General features: G+C 41.5%; 1 protein-coding gene across 2 annotated transcripts in view; it reads right to left on the reverse strand.

Annotated features, from left to right (window-relative positions):
- DIPK2B (divergent protein kinase domain 2B) overlaps nt 1–8,439 on the reverse strand; it is a 162,824-nt gene extending 154,385 nt beyond the window's left edge. Inside the window, exon 1 of one of the 2 annotated variants that reach the window (XM_073563493.1) lies at nt 8,328–8,439. In XM_073563493.1, the coding sequence (XP_073419594.1) occupies nt 8,328–8,404 (77 nt within the window). In that variant the 5' untranslated portion in view covers nt 8,405–8,439. Of the gene's footprint in view, nt 1–2,651; nt 2,946–8,327 lie in introns of those variants that run through there. The other variant, XM_073563492.1, reaches the window with a different exon arrangement.
- Between the last annotated feature and the right edge of the window lie 12,620 nt (nt 8,440–21,059).

The raw sequence follows: 21,059 nt of genomic DNA on the forward strand, positions 1-21,059 counted from the left end.
GAAGCGTTCCAGAGTTATGACCTCATAAAGGGACAGTGGTCAGAATTGTAAAAATTGGCCCGGTCATGAACGTGCAAACCACCCTTGGGGGTGAAGGGGTTAAAGGCAAATTCAGTTTGTGTATCAGTTGTATCTGTGTGTAGTGGTTGTATATACAGCATATATTGTTTTTATACACTTGGACAGATATTGCTTTTATTGCAGTTTATTTCCTAATTAGAGGTGAGCGAATTTGTTCGGATTTTATTCCCAAATCTGATTTTGACATATTCGTGCCATATTCGAACAATATTTGTGCCGAATGTATGTCTTATGATCGGTTCCGAACTTATTCGGTAATTTCGTCTCCCATTGACTCTAATGACGTTCCGCTGTGTTCAACGGATATTGTAAAAACAATATTCGATTCTGATCGTATTCGAAACCAATCCGAACAAATTTGGTAATCTCTACTCCTAATGAGCCAATTTTTATGTCTGGGATCTTTATGATATGTGGGACCCATTTTTTTCTTATCATACACCGAGTAACAGGTGTACATCTGTGTCAATAAGCTCATGTTAGGACTCATTAGGGTCAGGCACAAGTGATTGGGGGTGCCATTTGTGGAACAATAAGGATGCCAACCTCCGTGGTCAGACAATCTATTTCAGGGAATACATTTAGGGCATTAATAGAGGGACAGTGTTTAACTGGTGTATCCTAAGACAATATTTGTAGCCAGCTTTTTGCTTTATTATATGTTGGTGTTTGTCTAAAGTATTGTCAATATTTGATTAATAAAATATAGATTTTTTTCAGGGTTTATTTATGTAAAAAACACATTACATCGTAAGAAATGACTCTGTTTCTGTTCTCATCTAATTTGTATCTCTGTTCACGAGAGTTACTGCTAAATTTTAAGTGGCATCCCACTTCACTTTGACCAGATTCACTGGCAAGGTTAGAACATAAAAATAATATTTTTATGTTATTATATTATTTTCTTAGTGTCATTACCTAAAGCCAGCCACTCCATCATAATGGACGGAGTGATGACAAAGTACAGGGTGATTGCACAAGATGATTCTACAGCATGGTGATAATGTTCATAGTGATATCATAGTACAGGCAAATGCACAGAGTCATATAGCACCAAATGGAGACTAGAGGTGAGCGAACGTGTTCGGAAAACGTTTGCCAATTCGGCACAAATATAGCTCATTTGGATTTGTGTTCTGAGTTCTGAGCATTTTTCCTAAAAATCGGCAAAAGTTGACCAAAGATTGGTAAATGATCAAGTTCACTAAAGGCTCTTTCAGACGCCAGTGTTTCCGGTAGCACCATGGGCTGAAAATCATTCCACAGACGTGCACACTAGTGACACATGGATGATATCTCTGTGTAATCCGTGTGACATGTGCCAGCGCCTGGGAATCAATAGTACTTTTCACGATGTTCCCTGGCGCTTGGTATTGAAGCAAAGACAGCTTACATCAAAGTCCCCTGCTTGGGCTGTGATCATCACCAGCAGGAGACAATGTTGAGAGTTGTATTCAACTGTTAAAAGCGAGAGCAGGCGGCAGCAGTATTCATCAGCTGCTGGCTGTGCTAGAAATAAATAATAATTAAAAAATGACACGAGGTTCCCCTGTATTTTTGCTAACCAGCCAAGCAAACCTGACAGCTGTGGGCTCCAACCCCCATCTGTCAGCTTTAGCAAGACTGCTTATCAAGAATAGAGGGGTCCCTATGCTGTAGTTTTTAATTATTTAAGTGGGTACCCCCCCATTTTAGACAACAAGCTAAGCTAATGCAGACAGCTGGGGGCTGGAATTCTCAGGCTGGTAAGAGGCCATGGATATTATCTCCCTAGCTTAAAATTAGCAGCCCATAGCCACCTCAGAAAAGGGCACAGCTGAGATCTGACGCTATCGTCTGACAGATTGGCAATAACAACCACAGGGGTCTCTGGCAGACCCCAGGTTGACATGCCAACCCATTGGCGCCCCGTGGTCATGTGAAAGAGGCGCCGATGGGTGTGGCATAATTTCTCTATTTTATCTATTTATCAATCTCATATCTATCTATTTATCAATAAATCTCATATCTATATATCTATTTTCTTCTATTTATCGCATATCTATCTATCTCACAGATAATCTCCCTATCTCATAGCTATCTATCTAATTATCAATCTCATATCTATCTATCATTCTCATAACTATTTATCAATTAATCTCATATCTATATAGCTAGTTATCTAATCTATCTCACATCAATCTATTTACTTATGTATCAATCTCATATCTATCAATCAATCTCATATCTATCTATCTCATATCTATCTATCCATCAGTCACATTGATAATCTCTCTATCTCATATCTATCTAACCTTGAGAAAGGTTCCTGTTGTTTGGACCGAAACGTCACCTTTTGGGCTAATTAAATACATCTTTTTTTCACTACAAATGGTGTGCTGCTTTCAATTTCTTTGGATTTTTGTCTATCTATCTCTCTCACATCTGTCTATCTACCTATTTATCTATCTATTTATCAATCAATCAATCTCATATGTATCTGCCTATTTTCTATCTATCTATTTTTTATCTATCTATTGCATTTATTACATTTATCACATAATATGAAATAGTTACAACAGATTTCTGACCTGATTTCATCTTTAAAAAACTTCTTGCAGGCTGAGGTTCCAACGCAGGCATTACACTTGTTAAGTCCAAGAAAGTTTTTGCCAAAATTATAGGAATTTTTCCGTTTCGAAACAGAAGAGTTTGTTGCTTCCACTTTGTCTTTCGTTACCATAACAATGAAAAATAGGGTATAAAAGTGGCCTAAATGTAAACTAAACACCCCAAACCCCATTTTTAACACCTCAAAATGTTTTAAGCTGGTACAATCATGCGGATACCTTCTGTTGGGATCATTATAAAAAACACTAACTCCAGCTTGCTATTATTTCAAATGTGTAAATGGGAAGAAATTTTCTGGCAATGAGAGGAAGGAGGAAACTCATGGAGGATACAGATAATATAGATTGCTATGGTTATGCTTCCTATTCGAATTTCAGAGGTTTGTTCCTTTAAGAATTAACATTTAGAAAACTCTAAAGCATTAAAATTAGTTTTCAGATGATCAGAAGTCTGGTGTCAGTCCAGCACTGTATATAAAGGAGTTTTTGGTGATTCTTTAGAAAATCTAATGTTACTGTTTCAGTATTATTAATGTTTTGCCACTAAAGTAATTGTATTTCTCACTGCTAGTCCACAATGAGCTGTATGAAAAAGTAGAGATATGGTGCACCAGTATATAACGCTATGTTTTCATCATTTTCAAACATAGTGTGTAAGAAAGCAGGAAGTTAGGTCCTTGATGGCAGATACGGGTCAACAAGGCCGTTGACCCTGGTTATGTCAAATCTGTATTCGCAACACTAGGTTACTGAGAGGATTAATTTGACTAGATTTTGGGTCTGGGATTAAGGAGCAACCAAAAGAGTCTAGGAAAAATGTTGTTCCCATAATCCAGCCTGGCATTTACAGGCCTAATTACAGCAGCTGTGGAGTTGTGTTGTAGCTGAACAGAGATGTGTTTGTTTGGTGAACACGTTTAAACTGCTTGATCTGATACTGTCTGGAACACAGATTGGTGAGGCTACTATATTTATTTTGTTTGATGATGCCTGAAGAAAGGACTCTTTTTTTTTTAGTTTGTATTGGAGAAAAGCTGTTTTTGTTTTGAAGTTGTAAAGCAGGGGAATCTTTGGTGAGAGAAGTCCATGACAAAGTAAACAGTAAAAAAATGAAAAATATATATATAAAAATAAAATATGCTGTACCCATAAATAAATCAATATTTTTTATGAAAAAAGGACACATATTTGGTATCTAGACGTACAGAATATACGGCACTGGCGCTTGGAACTTAATTCAATCCTGAGCAGCCTGTTTGGATAGCAAAGTCCACGTGTTGCTAAAAATGAATAAAACCTATAAATGAAAAACAGAATCCAAATAGCACCATGGGAAGAATATACAGGGGTTGTACTTATTAGCTTATGTGTGTATTTTCTAAACATGACAATGTGCAGAAATAAGGTGATTATATTGAGTAAATAAATAGATTCCAATGAATATTACAAATGAAAAAGGTATACCTTCACATGCAGAGAGATTGATAGCGCTATTTGGAATCTAGGAATCTATTTTTCATTAACATAATTCGTATCGTCTCATCCAGAATGACCGCACCTATAAAACTGTCCCACTAGTTAACCCCTTCAGTGAATACCGCAAAAAAAGCAAAAAAACCTATGCTTTTTCATCATACCGCCAAACAAAAAGTGGAAAAAAATGTAATGAAAAAGACAAATTTTTAAAAAATGGTATAGCTGAAAATGTCATCTTGTCAAGGAAAAGAGTAAACACAATAAACTTCTGGGTCGCCCTCCCAGGGCTGTGGGGTACTCGGTACCGGGCCCCATGAGCTTCAATGGGAGCCGTCATGGCAGCTGGGACCCGGCTCATGGCCCTGGGCGCCCATTGTAATAGTGTGGAAAAGTTCAGTGTGCTTATGATGGTTAGAATGAATGAGTCGTGACACCACCTGTGGTGTTCGGCAATGAATATGTTAAGCTGACGCTGCAGACAGATCCTATGGGACAGATGGTGTGGTGCAGCAATGATGTTATAGCCCTCCACAGGCAGGGCTTAGTCCCTGGGCAGTGTAATGAAGTGACACTTAGATGGTGTGGTGTCGGGCGCAGGGGATGTAGCAGTGCCGGGCAGGTAGACGCAGGAATAAGTGGAGGACACTAGGGCATGTAGTTCCAAAGCTTTACTCACAGTCTGTTGTGGCACAAGAGCCTGCATCCGTGCTGTGTCCTCTGGGTCAGGAGCTCAGCCAACTTCCAGGCAAGATGAAGTACTCCTTTCCAACACTCCGCCAACATATGTGCCTTTTCTGAACGTCTCCCTCTTAGCGCCTTTAGTGAAGTACTCCCAGTACTGGAGTCCCTCCTGTCAGATGTTTCTATGAACTCTATTTGTACGGCAGACAGCTGTAGCCTGCTTCGGGGACTCCTTACTACCTAGTCCCGGCTCACTATCGATGCTGTTGTGCCCCCAAGTCTGGTGTGGGAATAAAGCGGTGACTACTTCTATTCCTCCGGTGTCTGCTGCAGGACCATTAGTATCCCTACAACCCTACAACCTCGGGGACCAGACCCCGGCCTTGCGCTTAGAACTTGGGAAGGGTTCTCTTCTAACCCTAATCCTTAGTTATCTTTTTCTCCTCATGTTCTGTACTAATCCTTTCCTTCTTATGGAGAGTCAGGGTTTCTATCAAAGTTCCTTTCCTGTGCCAGCAGACCCAGGTCACTGAGGTCGGCTGCAGCACTTCCTTCATCCATCCCACTCAGGGGATCTTCTCTCACAGACTGACCTCATCAGCATCCTGTGACAAACTGACTGAATCCTAAACCCTTCCCGCTCTTTTGTGCAAAACTAAACTCCACCCGCCTCCCAGTACGCTTCGTGTTTCAAGCAGGGAGCCACCAAAGGGTGCTTTGCTACACTACTATGTTGTGTGGGATGCAGGTGTTGGAGTGTGGTCAGGTGTCTCCACCTTACCTGAATGGTGGGGCACCACACCTCAGGAGGAGGTGCAGTACCTCTGTGGTGACTGAACCCTCAGAGGTGCCACTCTTCCATCAGTGGAAAAACAAAAAAGTTATAGTTCTTAGAACGAAGCGATGCCAAAATAATTATTTTTTCTATAAAATAGTTTCATATGGTGTAAAAGCACCAAAACTAAAAAAAATAGCTGTAAATGTGGTATTGCTGTAATTGTACTGACCCGAAGAATAAAAATGCCTTATCAATTTTACCCCACATAGAAAGGCATAAAAAAAACAAATCCTGAATTTATGGTTTTTGTTCATTCTGCAAAATGTAATTTGCCTGAAAATGTTTCCAATAAAAACATCAACTCTTCAAAAAAAACAAGGCCTCATATTACTCTGATGGCAGAAATTATAGTTATCAAAATATGGCAATGCTAGTTTTTGCAAAAAAAACATCTTTTAGGGTGTGACAGCAGCCAAACATAAAAAAAACTATATAAATCTGATATTGGAGTAATCGCACCTACCAGAAGAATAAGGTAGTGTAATCACTTGTACCACATGACAAATGGCGTAGAAAACAAATAAAAAACAATTCTTGACCTGCTGTTGATTTAATCATTCTGCCTCCCAAAGATTACAGTAAGGCACATTTATCCTGCACTCTGTGCTGAGCGCTTTCACCAAGATCTCTGTGAAAAGTCTGAAGTATGTGATTCAAATGGAACACCTTATAAAAGATTCCCTATAAAGAGGCAGATGTAGGCACTTTGGATGATCTCTAATCTGGTGGTATCTGTCTTTTTAGGCGTGCATAAAACTGGGGTTGGCCACAGTTTTGTGCAACTCTGAAAAGAAGGACAACACTGAACAGAGGCCAGACAGAGTTCAGAATAACACTGTTTCCTCATTATAGTGAATGGATCAAGTCATTTGGAATTTTAGATGGAAACCCCTATCTAAGTGCTTAGCCTAGAGCACAGGATAAATATAATCCGAAATGTTTTGCAAAATGTTACCAATAAAAGTTTCAATTCAATCTACAAAAAGCAAGTACCCACTAAGGTCTGTCACCAGTTACACATTTAGTGTCCACATGTTTGGCCTTTCTGTAGTGATGAGAGCCTTCCTAAATTAGGGGAACTACAATGTACGGGCACTACACTAGCAGATTCTCAATTAGCAACATCCACTGCTGCTTATTTCTGGAAAATAACCATGTAGTCAAATCATCATTACACCTGTAGATGAATTCCCAAATTGTTATAATTTCCAAAATAGGGTCACTTGAGGGGGGTATTCTAATCTGCAAAAAAGTTCTTAGCAGACTACGTTTACATGGGTGATCAGTGGCACTAAACACCAATGATTAGCAAACCACGATCATTGTTCTTGGCAGTGCGAATCCTGTTTACAGAGGATTATGATCTTTTGTGCTGCACAAAAAATAATTTCACCTAATGCTCAGTAATTGGGTGATCAGCAGTCTGTTCACACTGGAAGGATATATCATAAGGACGCTTCTTGAACGATTATATTTCAGTTTAAATTCAACTTTATTTGCATAGAGATGTTTGTAGTAATAATTTTGTTGGCCAAAGTAACATTTTTATTATGTAAAGCAGCAACCCTTAGTATATATGGTCTTCTCTTATTATGTTCAGCGCTGTACTTAAGGGGAAAATTTTTCCCTTCTTCCATAGCTTCTCCTTTTGTTATATATATCCCCAACTCTTATTTCATAATATCCTGTATTGTTATGTTTAGCACTGTACTTAAGGGAAAAAAATTGGGGCCTACAGATGTGCACCAGAGCATGTGTGTTCAACATATGACCTCCCAAAAATATCATTTGACATCTCAGATGAAATATTGGTTGCTGGGGTCCCATGCACCCTAAACTGCTCAGGGTCCTAGCTACCCTTAATCCGCTCCTGGGAATCACAAAACATTGTTATGAGCCCTGTGGGCCAATCAGCTCTGACTTCACTCTCTCTGTCTTCAGACAAATCAAATACATTTGGAGGAAGTGAGAGCTGCTGCTGTCTTATTTCCTATGGATGTATGTGCTTTGTCCAAAGGCACGGAGAGTGAAGCCCGAGCTCATTGGCCACAGGGATTTCGTGACATTAAAATGTTACGCAATCCCCGGGAGAACCAGAAAACTACAGATGAGTATAGGTGTTATTATTTTACAAAGGGGAACATGAAGATTGAGAAATGGTTGTCTAAGTAGCAGATAACCCCTTTAATATAGGGAAGCTATGTTCTATCCATTATTGTTTACCAGATGTGAGTTACACATTTGGTTGTGCCTATGCACCCAGAATTTAATCACATCATGCATCTGAATGTTAACTATATGAATGTGAATATGTAAGCAGCATGATAAAAGGCTTCTTTTTTGCTTTGCACTGTGAGCAGCTTCTTGCAGAGAACTGTGGAGCTTGCAGGAGGGGAACATTCTTGAAAGGAAGGAAATGACAGCTTCACACATCATTCAGTAGGTTTAGCAGATGCAAGAGTTTTAAGGAAGTCAAAGCACTTAGAAAAGGTTTTACATGATAGAACTAAATTGTTAACCATTTTTATACAGTGCGTCCGTAAAGTCATGGTGCACTTTTGACCAGTCACTTGTATGCAACAAAAGATGACAGAAATGTGAAATCTGCTCCAAATAAAAGAAAAACTCTCCCAGTTTCATACCTATTCGGTGCAGTTCGATGCGGGCTCCATTTGTTGCCCTGAACACTTCCAAACGATAGTGAAGTTCTGCCACACATGGTTAAGGATGTCTGGTGTAACAGAGTGAATAACGTCTGTGATTCTCTGTTTACACTGTGTTACGTCATCATCAGCGCATGTGCACATGCTGCCACATAGTCCTACAGAAACTGGGAGGGTTTTCCTTTTATTTGGTGCAGATTTCAAATTTCTATCGTCTTTTGTTGCTTTCCTGTGACTGGTCAAAAGTGCACCATGACTTTATAGACACACTGTGGTGTTCAAAGTGTCAGCACATGATTTCTATGGAGCTCAGTTGCACAACTAAACTAATAGTATTTACAGGAGGCTTTTGTAAATGGGACATTTGAAAGATACTTGCCATCTCCAGATTATGTTGCCACTTCTCCTACAGAGAGATAGAGGAAAGTTACCACCTTGGATCAAGTGTACACAGTTAATGCCTTATAGTGATGAGCGAATACATTCAGCACTATTTGTTACTCGGTGAGTAATTAGGTATTTGCCTCAGTATGTACGAGTGACCCGCCCAGCATGTTTGGCAAGGAAATTCTTATCCTCTCTTGCTGACAACTTTATCTTCCAAAAGGTAGGGGAGAAAACAAGGGGAACTGCTACCTTGGATCTAATCCTTATAAACAGGGAGGAAATGGTTGAGGAGGTAAAAGTGGCTAAAGCTGACAATGAATTGAGGCTTGCAACAGATGTCAATAGCAATAATAAAGGATTTTGGGGATATGTCAAAAGTAAAAGAAAAGTCAAGATGCTATAGGATTTTTACAGGATGAAAATGATGAAATGGTAAGACAGGATGTTGAGAAGGCCGAACTTTTAAATTCCTATTTTGCATCTGTTTTCTCTCAGAAAGGAAATGTAACATCAACTGTTCTCCACTATCCTATTAAGGGAATAGAAGAATCCAGGATATCTATAAACAGAAAGATAGTGAGGAAACACTTAGCTAACCTAAATGAATTCAAGTCTCCAGGTCCAGATGAATTACACCCCAGAGTACTGAAGGAGATAGTAGAAGAAATTTTTGAACCCCTCTCCATAATCTTTGAAAATTCTTGGAGAACAGGAGAAGTCCCAGAAGACTGGAGAAGAGCAAATGTTGTTCCTATCTTCAAAAAGGGGAAGAAGGTGGACCCAGGCAACTATAGGCCGGTGAGTCAGACTTCTATTCCAGGAAAGATCTTTGAACAAATTATTAAACAACATGTATGTCAGTACCTGGATAAGAATGAAGTGATTAAACAGAGTCAGCATGGATTTGTAACTAATAAGTCATGTCAGACTAACTTAATTTCCTTCTATGACAGAATCACTGATTGGGTGGATCAAGGAAATGCTGTAGATATAGTATATCTTGACTTCAGCAAAGCATTTGACAAAGTATCTCATACAATCCTTATTGAAAAAATGACTAAGTATGGAATGGACAAGGCAACTGTGAGGTGGATTCATAACTGGCTTAGTGATCGGACCCAAAGAGTTGTCGTAAATGGCTGCACATCCTGTTGGAAGAATGTCTCAATTGGGGTACCACAGGGCTCTGTCCTGGGCCCTGTATTGTTTAACATCTTTATCAATGATTTAGATGAAGGAATTGAGGGTAAACTGATTAAATTTGCTGATGACACAAAGCTAGGAGGGATAGCTAATACTAGAGAAGAGAGAGAGAGGATTCAAAAGATATACATAAACTGGAGAAGTGGGCAGCAACTAACAGAATGGTTTTTAACAGGGAAAAATGCAAAGTACTACATCTGGGAAATAAAAATGAAAAAGCATATACAGAATGGGAGGAATAGGGCTAAGGAACAGCACATGTGAAAAAGACTTGGGTATACTAATAGATCACAGACTGAATATGAGTCAACAGTGTGATGCAGCAGCAAAAAAGGCAAATGTAATTCTAGGATGTATTAACAGAAGCATACAGTCTAGATCACGTGAAGTCATTGTTTCACTCTACACGTCTTTGGTCAGACCTCATCTGGAATATTGTGTCCAGTTTTGGGCACCATATTTTAAAAAAGACATCAACAAACAGGAGCAAGTTCAGAAAAGAGTGACCAGAATGGTGACCGGTCTGCAAACCCTGTCTTATGAGGAAAGGTTGCAGGATTTGGGATTGTTTAGTTTGCAAAAGAGAAGACTGAGAGGAGACTTAATAGCTGTCTACAAATATCTAAAGGGCTGTCACATTGTAGAAGGATCAACTTTATTCTCATTTGCACAAGGAAAGACTAGAAGCAATGGGATGAAACTGAATGGGAGGAGACACAGATTAGATATTAGAAAAAACTTTTTGACAGTTAGAGTGGTCAATGAGTGGAACAAGCTGCCACGAGAAGTGGTGAGTTCTCCTTCAATGGAAGTCTTCAAACAGAGGCAGGACAGACATTTGACTGGGATGTTTTAGCAAATCCTGCTTTGAGCAGGGGGTTGGACCAGATGGCCCAGGAGGTCCCTTCCAACTCTACGATTCTATGATTCTATGATTTGCAGCCAGTGAACATGTTGGGCTCATTTGCCAATCACATTAATGCCAGCGCCGTCTTTGATGTGGAATTCCTGTGACTGGCTGATCTTCCAGCGTCATAGAGAATATTTAAAGGTTGCTGGCGCCATCTTGTTTACATTGCAGCTGGAAACAGCGTAGGGAGAGCATTGATTGAGTGTAGGGAAAGTGATAGTAGTGTAGGGAGAGTGATAGGAGTTTACACTGAGCTTTTATTCATTCCAAAAAGCTCTTTTAAGAGCTGAAGATTGTGAAGAGATTAGATTACTTGTTTGTTAGGTGGGGATTTCAGTAGTAGTGAGACATTTAATAGGAGGGAGGGAGGGTGAGTGAAAGGCAGGCATCTGGGTGGGTGTTCTGATCATTGCAAGTACAGTACATGCTACAGATCTCTGCTATTTTCCACTGTGTTGTATAGCAATTATTATTAGGAACAGACTGTGGGATTAGGGTGAAATAGGGAGAATATCATCCACTACCATAATATACAAATCAGCTATTTGTAGAGAGAAATAAATATTAGATAGTAACAGCATAAACCAAACAATTTTTTGGGGAGCTACATAATATTCCTGTCTAGCAGCATAATTTTTTGCACAAAATAATTATCGTCAGTGCCAGCATATAGTAACATCCATTCATTAATCTAATTGCTAAGTAATATTCCTTGTCTATTGTTTAAATACTTAATATTTGTCTAGCAGTTGCTCAAAATCTCTTGAGCTATGGAAACGTCACTATTTCCCAATAATTTCCCTGAGTCTGCTGTTGGTGTGCCTCATAAAGATGATTTATGCAGGGGGCATTTATGCACATTTAATCGAAGTACAAAAGACCAGAAAAAGCCATACAATCGAAGGGAAGCAAAAGACCAGAAAAAGCCATACACCTGACAAATGCTATTGAGAACTCTGCTATTAGAAGTGGAAGGCAAGAACAAAGACAAAAGAATCTAATTAATAAAAATATTGGAGAAAGAGAAACCAATCACAATCTAAAATGTTTCTATACTAATGCACAAAGCATGGGCAACAAACAAGGAGAATTGGAACTACTAACACAGGAAAAGAAATATGATGTCATTGGAATCACTGAAACTTGGTGGGACAATACACATGATTGGAATACAAGACTAGAAGGATACAACTTATTTGCAAAAAACAGACTTGATAAACGAGGAGGAGGTGTCGCATTGTATGTTAGAAACGCGTATATCTGCACAGAGATTGAAGCTTCAGAGACTGGAAGTTCTGTGGAAACTGTTTGGGTAAGAATACAAGGACAGAACAATGGAAAGGACACCATTGTAGGCATTTACTACAGGCCGCCTGTGCAAGCTGAAGATATGGATGAACTCTTTATGCATCAAATGGCCAAGTTCTCCAAAAAATATGACATAGTTGTCATGGGAGATTTCAACTATCCAGACATTTGTTGGAAATCTCTCTCAGGCAAAACTAACAGGTCAAGGAAATTCTTATCCTCTCTTGCTGACAACTTTATCTTCCAAAAGGTAGGGGAGAAAACAAGGGGAACTGCTACCTTGGATCTAATCCTTATAAACAGGGAGGAAATGGTTGAGGAGGTAAAAGTGGCTGGGACCCTAGGAGGTAGCGACCATGCTATTTTAGAATTTTGGATAACTAGAGGCGGAAGACTTGTGAAGACTCAGACGTCAAGGTTAGATTTCAGAAAGGCAGATTTTAAGGGTTTCAGAAAGAGAATTGGAGGGATCCAATGGCTGGATATCCTTAAAGACAAAAATGTCCAGGAAGGATGGAAAATCTTGAAAAATGAAATTCTCAAAGCACAGTTGTTAACAATTCCAAAAAGAGGGAAGAATAGGAAGCATTTAAGGAAACCAGGATGGATGAACACAGAACTTAAGCACATGCTAAAAAGGAAGAAAAAAATGTTTATAAAATGGAAAGAGGGAGGCATAGCTAAAGAAGAATATAATGCTGTTTGCAGAACTTGCAGGGCACAAATCAGATTAGCTAAAGCTGAAAATGAATTGAGGCTTGCAAGAGATGTCAAAAGCAATAATAAAGGATTTTGGGGATATGTCAAAAGTAAAAGAAAAGTCAAAGATGCTATAGGATTTTTACAGGATGAAAATGATGAAATGGTAAGACAGGATGTTGAGAAGGCTGAACTTTTAAATTCCTATTTTGCATCTGTTTTCTCTCAGAAAGGAAATGCAACATCAACTGTTATTCACTGTCCTATTAAGGGAATAGAAGAATCCAGGATATCTATAAACAGAAAGATAGTGAGGAAACACTTAGCTAACCTAAATGAATTCAAGTCTCCAGGACCAGATGAATTACACCCCAGAGTACTGAAGGAGATAGCAGAAGAAATTTTTGAACCCCTCTCCATAATCTTTGAAAATTCTTGGAGAACAGGAGAAGTGCCAGAAGACTGGAGAAGAGCAAATGTTGTTCCTATCTTCAAAAAGGGGAAGAAGGTGGACCCAGGCAACTATAGGCCGGTGAGTCTGACTTCTATACCAGGAAAGATCTTTGAACAAATTATTAAACAACATGTATGTCAATACCTGGATAAGAATGAAGTGATTAAACAGAGTCAGCATGGGTTTGTAACTAATAAGTCATGTCAGACTAACTTAATTTCCTTCTATGACGGTATCACTGATTGGGTGGATCAAGGAAATGCTGTAGATATAGTATATCTTGACTTCAGCAAAGCATTTGACAAAGTCTCTCATAAAATCTTTATTGAAAAAATGACTAAGTATGGAATGGACAAGGCAACTGTTAGGTGGATTCATAACTGGCTTAGTGATCGGACCCAAAGAGTGGTCGTAAATGGCTGCACATCCAGTTGGAAGAATGTCTCAAGTGGGGTACCACAGGGCTCTGTCCTGGGCCCTGTATTGTTCAACATCTTTATCAACGATTTAGATGAAGGAATTGAGGGTAATCTGATTAAATTTGCTGATGACACAAAGCTAGGAGGGATAGCTAATACTAGAGAAGAGAGAGAGAGGATTCAAAAAGATTTAAATAAACTGGAGAAGTGGGCAGCAACTAACAGAATGATTTTTAACAGGGAGAAATGCAAAGTACTACATCTGGGCAATAAAAATGAAAAAAGCATATACAGAATGGGAGGAATAGGGCTAAGTGACAGCACATGTGAAAAAGACTTGGGTATACTAATAGATCACAGACTGAATATGAGTCAACAGTGTGATGCAGCAGCAAAAAAGGCAAATGCAATTCTAGGATGTATTAACAGAAGCATACAGTCTAGATCACGTGAAGTCATTATTTCCCTCTACTCCTCTTTGGTCAGACCTCATCTGGAATATTGTGTCCAGTTTTGGGCACCACATTTTAAAAAAGACATCAACAAACTGGAGCAAGTTCAGAAAAGAGCGACCAGAATGGTGACCGGTCTGCAAACCCTGTCTTATGAGGAAAGGTTGCAGGATTTGGGAATGTTTAGTTTGCAAAAGAGAAGACTGAGAGGAGACTTAATAGCTGTCTACAAATATCTAAAGGGCTGTAACATTGTAGAAGGATCAACTTTATTCTCATTTGCACAAGGAAAGACTAGAAGCAATGGGATGAAACTGAAGGGGAGGAGACACAGATTAGATATTAGAAAAAACTTTTTGACAGTTAGAGTGATCAATGAGTGGAACAGCTGCCACGAGAAGTGGTGAGTTCTCCTTCAATGGAAGTCTTCAAACAGAGGCTGGACAGACATCTGACTGGGATGATTTAGCGAATCCTGCTTTGAGCAGGGGGTTGGACCAGATGGCCCAGGAGGTCCCTTCCAACTCTACGATTCTATGATTCTATGATTCTATGATTCTAATCAAATTTTGAGGCAATTATAACATGGATGAATGTGACACGCATCTCTATTCTCTTCATACAGGTAATCAGCTCTTTAATCTCTGCTCTGAATCAACTCCTGTGTGTCTCCACTCCATTCATTGTCAGCAAGCAGTTTATCCTGAATGCTATATATGTGTTTTCAACTATGCAAGCTTATATCTGGTAACCAGCTCTTTAAATCTCTGCTCTGAATCAACTGTGTGTCTCCACTCCATTCAATGTCAGCAAGCAGTTTAATCCTGAATGCTATATATGTGTTTTCAAATATGCAAGCTTATATCTGGTAACCAGCTCTTTCAATCTCTGCTCTGAATCAATTGTGTTTCTCCACTCCATTCAATGTCAGCAAGCAGTTAATCCTGAATGCTAGATATGTGTTTTCAACTATGCAAGCTTATATCTGGTATATAGTTATTTCAACTTGCTCTGCTTGTCCCCTTATGTTGTGAAGTCAAGAAACTTTTCAAAGTGCTTTATGATCCATGTAGTGCTGGACATTTGTTTATCTGACCACAACATTTATTGGGTCATGCTGTCTCAATTTAGTTTGATTGATTAATGAGAAGAGTGAGCAAAAAAAAGGAGATCTAAGCCTTAGCCTCCTATATATTCAGACATAGCTTGGGGAAGGCATTTATGCAGGGGGCATTTATGCACATTTAATCAAAGTATGAGGCAGTTATAACATGGCAGTTGGGCAGGAGACAGGTAAGACATTTAGATACATCTACTCCCTGTACATTTGGATTACAACAAATATATACCATATGCATTTGTGTAATTTATATCCTGGTTCTGCATTCACACACATCCACCGCCCTGACATTAACTCTCTACACTCCATCCATATTGACCCCTCACTCCTTTCCTCTCCTATGTATAGCACTCACGCTCTTTTCACATTGCTAAATTGCACAGATCCATTCAATCCCACTATTCAACATCAGAGACGCTCTCACAAATCACTTAACCATCTGCTCACTCTTTCTATCCTCCTCCAAGTCACAGGAGACATTGCTCCCAACCCTGGTCCCCCATGTTACAGAAAGTCAAACCCCCAACTGCTACACACAGAAACCACTCTAATCTTATTAATATTCCCTGCATGCAATCTGTCTCTCTTAATTGTGCCATTTGGAATTCTCGTTCAGTGTGTAACAAACTTTAATTCATTCATGACTTTTTCCTTTCTAATTCTCTTAACCTTCTGGCTCTTACTGAAACCTGGATCCAGCAGTCAGACACTACCGCTGTTGCTGCGCTTTCATATGGTGGACTACACTTCTCTCATACCCCAAGATCAGACAATAGAGCAGGTGGAGGCATTGGTATGCTCCTATCAACAAAATGTACCTTTCAGGTTATCCCACAACTACCCTCACTTGTCTTCACTTCTTTTGAGGTCCATGCCGTCAGACTCTACACCCCCTTCTCCATGCAAGTGGTAGTGGTGTATCGTCCTCCCGGCCACTCCCATCAGTTCCTAGATCATTTTGCCACTTGGCTTCTGCATTTTCTCTCCTGTGACATCCCTACCCTCATCATGGGCGATTTCAACATCCACATTGCTCTTCCCCTCTCCCCATCTGCTATTCACCTTTTATCACTAACCTCCTCGTTTGGCCATTCGCAGCTTACTAATTCTCCAACTCATGAAGACGGAAACTCCCTCGACTTGGTCTTCTCTCAGCTTTGTGCAGTGGATGATTTTGCAAACTCCCCTCTCCCACTCTTTAACCACAACCTTCTTTCATTCTCTATCAAGAACTGCCAGGCTACTCAGGTCACCCCCCACTGTCCATACTTATAGAAACATAAAGGCCATTAACACCCAGAAGCTTATGAAGAACTTGCAGTCTTCATTGGCCCCTATCTCCTCCCTCTCATGTCCTGATTCTGCATTGAAGCATTACAATGAAACACTTCAAAGTGCCCTGGATGAATTTGCACCTCCTATAAATAGAAAACCACAACGCAGATGGCGACAACCCTGGCACACCCTGCAAACACGTTTCCTGCAGCGGTGCTCCAGGTGCGCCGAACGTCTGTGGAGAAAATCCAATCTACACGAAGATTTCATCCATTATAAGTTTATGCTTAGAACATACAACACTGCCCTTCACCTCTCAAAACAAACCTATTTCAACACCCTCATCAGCTTACTGTCCAATAACCCTAAGCGTCTCTGACACTTTTCATTCCCTGCGCAACCCAAGAGTACAGGCCCCAACCATGGAGCTTCGAGCTGATGATCTGGCCAATTACTTCAAAAGAAAAAATTGACCAGATCCAACAGGAAATTATCTCCCAATCACCTCATACCATGCACTATCCTCCCTTCCCCACTGCATCTAGCTCACTCTCTGATTTTGAACCAGTCACAGAAGAAGAAGTAAGCAGGCTCCTTGCGTCTTCTCGCCCAACCACTTGCACCAGTGACCCATTTCCGTCACATCTCCTCCAGTCCCTTTTCCCCTGCTGTCACCCCTCACCTAAATAAAATATTTAACCTCTTCCTCTTCTGGTATCTTTCCCTCATCATTTAAGCATGCCATCATACATCCACTACTTAAAAAACCATCCCTCGACTAAAACCGTGCCGCTAACTATAGACCTGTCTCTAATCTTCCCTTCATCGCTAAACTCCTGGAATGCCTGGTCCACTCCCATCTTATCCGCTATCTCTTTGATAACTCTCTTCTCAACCCTCTCCAATCCGGTTTCCGCTCTTTACACTCTACTGAAACTGCCCTCACTAAAGTCTCTAATGATCTACTAACAGCTAAATCAAATGGTCATTACTCCATGCTAATTCTCTTGGATCTCTCTGCAACATTCGACACTGTGGATCATCAGCTCCTCCTCACTATGCTCCGTTCCATTGGCCTAAAGGCCACCATTCTCTCCTGGTTCTCCTCCTATCTCTCTGACCGCTCCTTTACTGTATCTTTTGCTGATTCCTCCTCCTCTCATCTTCCCCTTACTGTTGGGGTTCATCAAGGATCAGTCCTAGGCCCCCTCCTCTTCTCTTTGTACACTGCCCCTATTGGTCAAACAATCAGTAGATTTGGTTTCCAGTACCATCTCTATGCTGATGACACCCAATTATACGCTTTTCCTGACATCACGCCAGCCTTTCTAGAAAACACCAGAGATTGTCTAAATGCTGTGTCTAACATCATGTCCTCACTATATCTGAAACTGAACCTGTTAAAGACTGAATTCCTTGTGTTTCCTCCCGCTACTAATGTACATATACCCGTCATTGCCATTTCTGTGTGTGGTTCCACTATTACTCTCCAGCAACATGCCTGCTGTCTTGGGGTCATACTTGACTCTGAGCGTTCCTTTGCCCCCCACATCCGATCACTGGCTTGCTCTTGTTATCTGCACCTCAAAAAGATTTCTAGAATCCGACCTTTTCTTACTTTTGACTCCGCAAAAACTCTTACTGTTTCTCTTATTCATTCTCGTCTCGACTATTGTAACTCTATTCTAATTGGTCTCACTCTTAGGCCTCTTTCACACATCAGGTTTTCGCCGTCAGGCGCGATCCGGCTCTTTTGACAAAAACCGGATCCGGCGAAATGCAATGCCGGATCCGGTTTCCCCCCCATTGACTTGCATTTGCGCCGGATCGCGACGGATGGCCATGCGTTTCGTCCGGTTTTCGCCGGATCCGGCAATGTGTCGCAATCCGGCGTCTGGAAAAAACGGCAACTGTAACGTTTTTTGTCTCCAGCGAAAAAGCCGGACCCGCCGGATCCGGCGCTTCCGGCTTTTTCACACAATGAAAGTCTATGAGCGCCGCAATGCGCCGGATCCGGCAGAAGCCGGATCCGTTTTTTTGGGTCTGAGCATGCTCAGTAGCTCTGCCCACAGCACACATATACAAAAGCATGACAGTGGGACCCTCAGCCACACCCAACATGCCACCCAAGACTGGAACCAGGCGCAGGAGAAGGCAGGAGACCACTGCAGCACCATCAGCACCACCACCATCCCAAATGGAGCAGCAAAGGGAACATGCTGAACAACGGGAGGGGAGTCCACCAGCAGATGAGAGATGGTAATTATCAAATCCCCCATTCCTCAAAACTAGGGCCATGGAATATCAAGATATTCATTGGCCCTTTGTTTCTCTTTATTCAACAGCCACCCAAGAGATGCAGCAGCAGCACTGGCAGCACTGGCAGCAGCAGCAGCAGCACCACCCACAGCCATGGAGTCTGGCCAGCAAGAGGACACCACATCTTCTTCTGGGAGCCCTCCCTCGCATCGTCAGCGTTTGATGGTAAGTTTTTATTTCCAAAATCCATCATCTCTGTAATATATGTTTATTCATTGCCTTTTATTTCAAAACAGGAATCACAAGCTGAAGAGGAGCTCTCAGAAGAAGAAGGAAGGGGTGGACAGACACCTGGAGTGGGCTCACAATTGGTAAGTTTTTTGCATCAAACGCAGAAACACAACATCACACTACACACAACACATAGAAAACAATGTACCGCAGACATCACACAGCAAACAAATATGCCAACATCCAAACACATAAATTTTTTTCTTTTCTTCTCTAGTCTTCCCAATCTGGTGTTCAGCCAAGAGGTCATCGCAGTGCCTCCCAGGGTCGTTGGTGACAGCAACGCAGCGGTCACCAGCATGTAAGTATAATATTTAAGCTAAATTTTGGTACACTTTTTATTTCATGTCTTAAAGTGTGGTGACTAATTTTGCTATTTTTCTCTTTTACTTTAACAGCCTTCACAGCGTGCTTCCGACTCTGACAGTGAGGATGGAGGAATAGATGTGGACCACCTCATCGATCTCGTCAGAGAAAGGGAGCCGCTATGGAATATGGCTGACCGCCGCCATGCTGACCTGATAGTTACCCGACGGCTCAGGGAGGAAATCTGTTCGCTCCTTGTGGACCGCTGGGAGGACCTCGATGCTCGGGCCCAGATTAAAGAGCGTAAGTATATACAGTACCGGTTGCTTGATGTAAACCAGTGTTTCCCGAACTCCAGTCCTCGTGGTCCCCACGGATCATGTGTTCAGGATTTCTATTTACTATGGAAATCCTGAAAACATGACCCCTGGGGACCATGAGGACTGGAGTTTGGGAAACACTGATGTTGTATACTAACCACTTTGTCCTTTCTCGTTTCAGGGGACAGAATTGTGAAGCGGTGGCGGTCTGTGAGAGATCGTTTCAAGAAGGAGTTCAATAAAGAGATGCGGGCCCCGAGTGGATCTGGAGGACGCAGGAGCAAGTACAAGTACGCACAAACCCTGTCGTTCCTCTGGCATTCAATGGTCACCAGAAGGTAAATATTACACACCACATGTAAAAAAAAAATGTTTAGATGTAAAAAATGTTTTTCAGCCAGGGCCATGCCATGTCACTATTTTAATTGTTTTTTTTCTCTTTATTCCACAGCACGGTGAGCAGCACTCGGGAGCCTGCACGATTGGACCCTTCTGAGGCGATCCCTGAGGAGACCGGCACCGAGGGACACTTCGACCTCCCCGGTACATCTGCACCTTCCCACACATTACAGCCATCTGTCCCATCCACCAGCGCAGGAGCATCGTGGCCGACAACATTACATGAAGCTGCTGGTGAGGAGATCGCTTTCCCTTTACCCCACCCTTCTGCCCCTGCCACCTCTAGTACACCTGTGGGTACTGGGCGGCAGCGGCAGAGGGGTCAGGAAAAGACTTATGCGCCAGAGTTCTTGCATCTGAATATCTGAATGCATCTTTCCAGAACTGTCTAAAAGTCTTGTCAGAGCAAATCTCCGCAGGCTTTCAGCAGATCAACTCCAGCATTCTGGAGGTGATGACACTTCTGCAAACCATGCATTCAGAAGCAAGATCTTCACCAAACCACACCTTTTTCAGGTCTGTTGTGGAGCGCATGGAAACGCTCTCTCCTAGCGAGCAGATGCATGTAATGAATTCGTGCCACGGTGCTCTCCAGCACGTTACCTCCCAACCTCCTCCTCCCACCCCAGTAGTTCCTCCACCTGCACCCCCTCCAGCCACTTTCCATCCTCCCCCTCCTATTACATACCAGCCACCTCCCCAGTACCAGCAACCTCCCCAGTACCAGCAACCTCCCCAGTACCAGCAACCTCCCCAGTACGAGGCATCTCCCCACTTCCAGCAACCTGCCCCGTACCAAACTCCTTCTCCGTACCAAACTCCTTCCCCATACAACTTTCCATCAACATCATCTGCTCCTACCGTCCCTGCCCAACCCTCCACTCCACCACCCACCACCTCTTCTGCCTC

This window comes from Dendrobates tinctorius, unplaced genomic scaffold, assembly GCF_039654945.1.
Source record: "Dendrobates tinctorius isolate UK_male_01 unplaced genomic scaffold, ASM3965494v1 ptg000391l, whole genome shotgun sequence".
Taxonomy (NCBI): Eukaryota; Metazoa; Chordata; class Amphibia; order Anura; family Dendrobatidae; genus Dendrobates; species Dendrobates tinctorius.